The sequence below is a fragment of the Vicia villosa genome, linkage group LG4 (genome assembly GCF_029867415.1).
Source record: "Vicia villosa cultivar HV-30 ecotype Madison, WI linkage group LG4, Vvil1.0, whole genome shotgun sequence".
Classification (NCBI taxonomy): domain Eukaryota; kingdom Viridiplantae; phylum Streptophyta; class Magnoliopsida; order Fabales; family Fabaceae; genus Vicia; species Vicia villosa.
The window spans coordinates 140,045,849-140,051,021 of NC_081183.1; the positions used below are offsets into that span (position 1 = coordinate 140,045,849).

The following is a 5,173-nucleotide window of genomic DNA, read 5'->3' on the forward strand; positions in this document are numbered from 1 at the left end:
TTTTCATTTAATAACTTTTAATGCAGACTACAAATTTTCCAAAATAACTTTACCATCCATGCCTTGAAAAAATATTCACAGTTAATTTGCATTGAGGACATTGAAAAAGTACACCGTTCAAAATCACAATTCGCACAACACCACAAGAGCAGTACAACAAAGGAGACTCTTCAGTTTTCCCAAACAACATCAATATTTTCACAATTACTCTTAACTTTCTATCTTCAGTTATATACCAGTAGTATATATAAACACAATCTTAACTTACGCAAAAATATAAGGAGTATCTTTTCTTTTGAATACAAGTTTCTGAGTAAGTGGAAAACAAGAAAACCTGCAACTTGTTCTCATTTCTTCTCAATTCTAATTTGAGTTTAATTGGTTTACGTAAAGAACATGGAGAGGAAGTACCAAGGACATGCTGTTGGAATAGACCTTGGCACAACTTACTCGTGTGTTGCGGTGTGGCATGAGCAACATTGTAGAGTTGAGATCATTCACAATGATCAAGGAAACAGAACAACACCTTCTTTTGTTGCATTCACCAAAGATCAAAGGTTGATAGGCGAGGCGGCCAAGAATCAAGCTGCTGCTAACCCTCAAAACACTGTCTTTGGTATTTTCAATTTTTTACTTCCTTTATATAATTATTCTTATTATTGGTTTACTACATATTTATTGATTAATGCTCAAGTGCTGGATAATGAAATGTCAAGAATTACTAATGTTGTTTTTTCAGATGCTAAGAGGTTGATTGGTAGGAAGTTTAGTGATCCTATTGTTCAAGAAGATATACTTTTATGGCCATTCAAGGTCATTGCTGGTGACAATGACAGACCCATGATTATGGTTAAGTACAAGGATCAAGAAAAGCAACTTTATGCTGAAGAAGTATCATCTATGGTACTCACCAAAATGCGAGAGATTGCCGAGACATATTTAGAATCACCGGTTGAGAATGCAGTTGTAACTGTGCCAGCTTATTTCAGTGATTCTCAAAGAAAAGCAACTATAGATGCCGGTGTTATTGCTGGTCTCAATGTTATGAGGGTAATGAACGAACCCACTGCCGCAGCAATTGCATATGGCCTTGACAAGATAACTGGTTGCGTTGGAGAACGGAATATTTTAGTGTTTGATCTTGGAGGTGGCACTTTTGACGTGTCTATACTAACTATTAAGGACAATGTCTTCCAAGTTAAGGCCACCGCCGGTAACACTCACCTTGGTGGAGAAGACTTTGATAACCGAATGGTGAACTACTTTGTACAAGAGTTCAAGAGAAAGAACAAAGTCGACATTAGTGGGAATTCAAGAGCCTTGACGAGGTTGAGAAAGAACCAAGGGGACATTAGTGCGATATACTCAAAAGCTTTGAGGAGGTTGAGAACTGCTTGTGAGAGGGCAAAAAGGTCACTTTCTTTCCTTGTTACAGCCACTGTTGAAGTAGATTCTTTATTTCAAGGCATTGACTTTTCTTCATCAATCAATAGAGCCAAATTTGATGAAATGAATATGGACCTTTTTAATGAGTGTATGAAGATTGTTGAAAGTTGTCTAACAGATGCTAAGATGGACAAGAGCAGGATAGATGATGTTGTCCTTGTTGGTGGATCTTCTAGAATTCCTAAAGTACAACAGCTGTTACAGGAGTTTTTCAATGGGAAGGAGCTGTGCAAAAGCATTAATCCTGATGAGGCTGTGGCTTATGGGGCAGCTGTTCAGGCTGCGTTGTTGAGTGAAGGAGTTATGACTGTTCCAAACTTGGTGCTGCAGGATGTTACACCTTTGTCTCTTGGCAGGTCAACACACGGAGATATCATGGGTGTGGTGATTCCTAGGAACACTTGCATTCCTGTCAAGAAGACAGTGTCATATTCTTCAACCAAAGATAACCAAACCACTGATAAGATTAAGGTTTATGAGGGTGAGAGAACAAGAGCCAGTGACAATAATTTGCTTGGTTCTTTTACTCTTTCTGGCATTCCCCCAGGTCCCCGCGGCAGCCATCTCTCAAATGTTTGTTTTGCTATTGATGAAAATGGTGTTTTGACTGTTTCAGCTTATAATAATGTTTCTGGAGTTTCTAAAAAGATTAGAATATCCAATCACAGAGATAGATTGTCAAGTGAGGAAATTAAAAAATTAATTCAAGAAGCTGAGAATTACCAAAATGAAGACAAGAAATTCCTAAGGAAGGCCAAAGCGATGAATGCATTGGATTTCTACATTTACAAGATGAGAAATGCCTTAAAGAAAGAGGATATTAATCAAAAGCTCTCCTGTCAAGAAATTGAAATTATCGAATCTACAATTGCTGTGATTACAAATTTGATTGATGAGAATAACCAAGAGGTAGAAATAGATGTTTTGGAAGACCATCTAAAGGGACTTAAGAGTACCATGGAAGACATTTTAGCTAAGACTATTTAGTTTTATTTTATTTTTTCACAACTAAGATTTTGAGGTTTTATAATATTTTGGTACAGACATGTTGTTTAAACCATGCCAACAGCGGTGTGCTGAAACCATGATCCAGTCACTCTTGTTTCCATTATGATTAGTTTAGATTTTACTTTATTATTAGTTTACAAGTTTCTTTGAGTCTTCTAAAAAATTTAAAGCGGCTGCATAATCAGTTTGTAGATTTCCTTTCCTTGAGTAGAGAATATCAAAGTTTATTATTTGTTTCTTACAGGAAGATGTTACTGCGAACCTTGATTGTCTAAATTATCTAAGCTTGTCTTTTAGATAAATTTCACACTTAGGAACTACTACTTTTCACATAACACTTAATATTGTCAGTAGTAGCAGCTGAAACACAATTCTGTATGCATCTTTGTTAGAACCATTAAGCTATTAGTGAATGCAAATATGAAGTTCAATGACTTGAGTGATTAATGGATGCAACGTGAATATAAGGAAGGACATATTTTTCAATTTAAAACCAACAAAAAAATTGTAAGACAAATTTTATGAATCACAAGAAAGTCTCCATTTAATCTTCAATACGATATTACGATGAATGAAAGAAATATGGATCATAGTTAAGACTCTGATATTTTGAATTAGCAAGACACTAATTTCTCTAAAAACAACTAAAATATAAAAAAAAGTGACACTATCGAAATGCTCGCTAAATACTCAATCCAAAATCGCAAGTGCTACATTTGTATGATAATGTAACCAACAGTTGAATCACAAGTTCAATTGCAATGGATTTAAAACATACAGGAATGCTATCCTTACACCATTTCCTACACCTAATACTTACACCGTATTTATACGGTGAACAGTGTTTTTTAAATAAAATAATATTAAATAATGAATAGTATTCGTGAACAGTGACAGTGAACGGTGCCGATGAATAGTATTTATGAATAGTATATGAATAGTGACTTTTAACAGAAAAATAAAGTTGGTTAATGAAGTCAGAAAAATTGGTTAATGAAATGATGAATTTGGTTAATATATCCTGATGTTAAAAATAATTTTTAGTAAAACAAAGTTGGTTAATATTGTGTAAAAAGTTGGTTAATGAAGTTATGAAGTTGGTTAATAAATGCCCAGATTTTAAGTAGTTTAAAGTTGGTTAATAAAATATAAAACGTTGGTTAATGAAGTTATAAAGTTGGTTAATTCCATAATTTTATTTTCATATTCTCTCAATCTTAAAAATAAAATAAAAATTTAAAAAAATATTATTATTATTATTATTATTATTATTATTATTATTATTATATTTTACTATTCACCGTATAGATGAATAGTGAAATAGGTGTAGGTGTAAAGAAATGGTGCACGAATATCATTTCTCTTATAAAATATAAGGAAAAAAATACATTATTTAAAATATACAAAAATTAAAATAAAATTAAAAACAAATTACATTTAATTTATTTTCTTATTCCTTCTTTTTAGAGTTAAATATATTTTTAGTCTTTATAAATATCTCAATTTTAACTTTTAATTATTATAAAAAAAAATCATATTTTAGTCTTTATAAAATTATTTTTGTATGACATTTTAGTCATTCTACAAGACCTAAAACTAAGTGCATAAATAATTTTGTAAGAACTAAAACATTTTTTTTATAAGGACTAAAAATCAAATTTGATAATTTTCCTGGAACAAAAACATATTTAACCCATCTTTTTATACCTTTTTAAAACATTTATTGCAAAAAAAGTCTTCATCTAATTATTATTTTTAGTTTTATTAATTAATGTGATTTTTGGTGACGTTTAAGGTGAGGGTTCAATTAAATCCCTCACCGGTGAAACATCTAAATAATACCATTGGATTTAATTAACGGTCAGATTTATTTAATATAAAATTAAAACTCTTTACACATCCCCACATATGATCTTAGGAAAATTCTATGATCTTATAATCTCTTTTTCATGTGTATATTTTCCAATAAAAAAATAGTGCATGGAAATTAAAATACTAGATAATAGATTTGTCTTCTTCAATATAGAAGCGACTAACCCTTAATTCTTAACACAAAACTAAAATGGGATTAGAAGATCTTCGGACTATAATAAGATAGTTAATTGTCTGTAATTGAAGTTAAACCATCGTCGTCTTCTATGAAACAAGTTTTCTTCCTACAACCAACCATAAAGTTTAAGATTTTAGAAAAGAGCAATGTAGAAAACAATGTCTTAAATTTTCTCATGGAGACAATAATCAGTTTAACAATAATGTAAAAAAAATGACAGATTGTAATTATAAAGTGGTAGGTGAAGGCTTATTGTATAGATTTATGTAGGGGATTGTTGATCTCAATGTTAGAAGATGGTCTCCAGTGAAGAACATTTTCATTACTGTGGGTGTTTAACTTTTTGATTAGATTATCCTGTAAGTGTAAATGTACAAATTTTAGAACCTAAAATTGATGTAACTGTTTTAATGTTCTGCAATTTTTTTTATGAAAAGAAGAAGATTCACACGGAGAAGAAAGGTAGAGAAAAGATTGTGTGAAAATATATAAATTTTTTTATTTTAATTTTTAACAAATCTAAATCGTTGATTCAATCAGACGATAATGCTTTGATGTTTCACCGGTGAGGGACTTAATTGAGCCCTCACCTTAGACTTCACCGTAATTTTTTATTTATTTTCTCCTATATTTTGGGCAAGATGGAATAGATATTTTGCACCGCACCGC

The 5,173-nt window shown here is 31.5% G+C and overlaps 1 protein-coding gene across 1 annotated transcript; it reads left to right on the forward strand.

Moving 5' to 3' along the window:
* Window positions 1-396: 396 nt before the first annotated feature.
* LOC131595314 (heat shock cognate 70 kDa protein-like) lies at window positions 397-2,433 on the forward strand. The gene is made up of 3 exons (XM_058867635.1): window positions 397-616; window positions 740-1,328; window positions 1,383-2,433. The coding sequence occupies exons 1-3, from the start codon at window positions 397-399 to the stop codon at window positions 2,431-2,433; spliced, it is 1,860 nt and encodes a 619-aa protein (XP_058723618.1).
* Window positions 2,434-5,173: the final 2,740 nt, after the last annotated feature.

Coding starts and splice junctions, on each gene's coding strand:
- LOC131595314 (XM_058867635.1), top strand. CDS start 397: ATGGAGAGGAAGTACCAAGGACATGCTGTTGGAATAGACCTTGGCACA. Junction 617..739: donor CCCTCAAAACACTGTCTTTG/GTATTTTCAATT, acceptor TTGTTTTTTCAG/ATGCTAAGAGGTTGATTGGT. Junction 1,329..1,382: donor AATTCAAGAGCCTTGACGAG/GTTGAGAAAGAA, acceptor AGCTTTGAGGAG/GTTGAGAACTGCTTGTGAGA.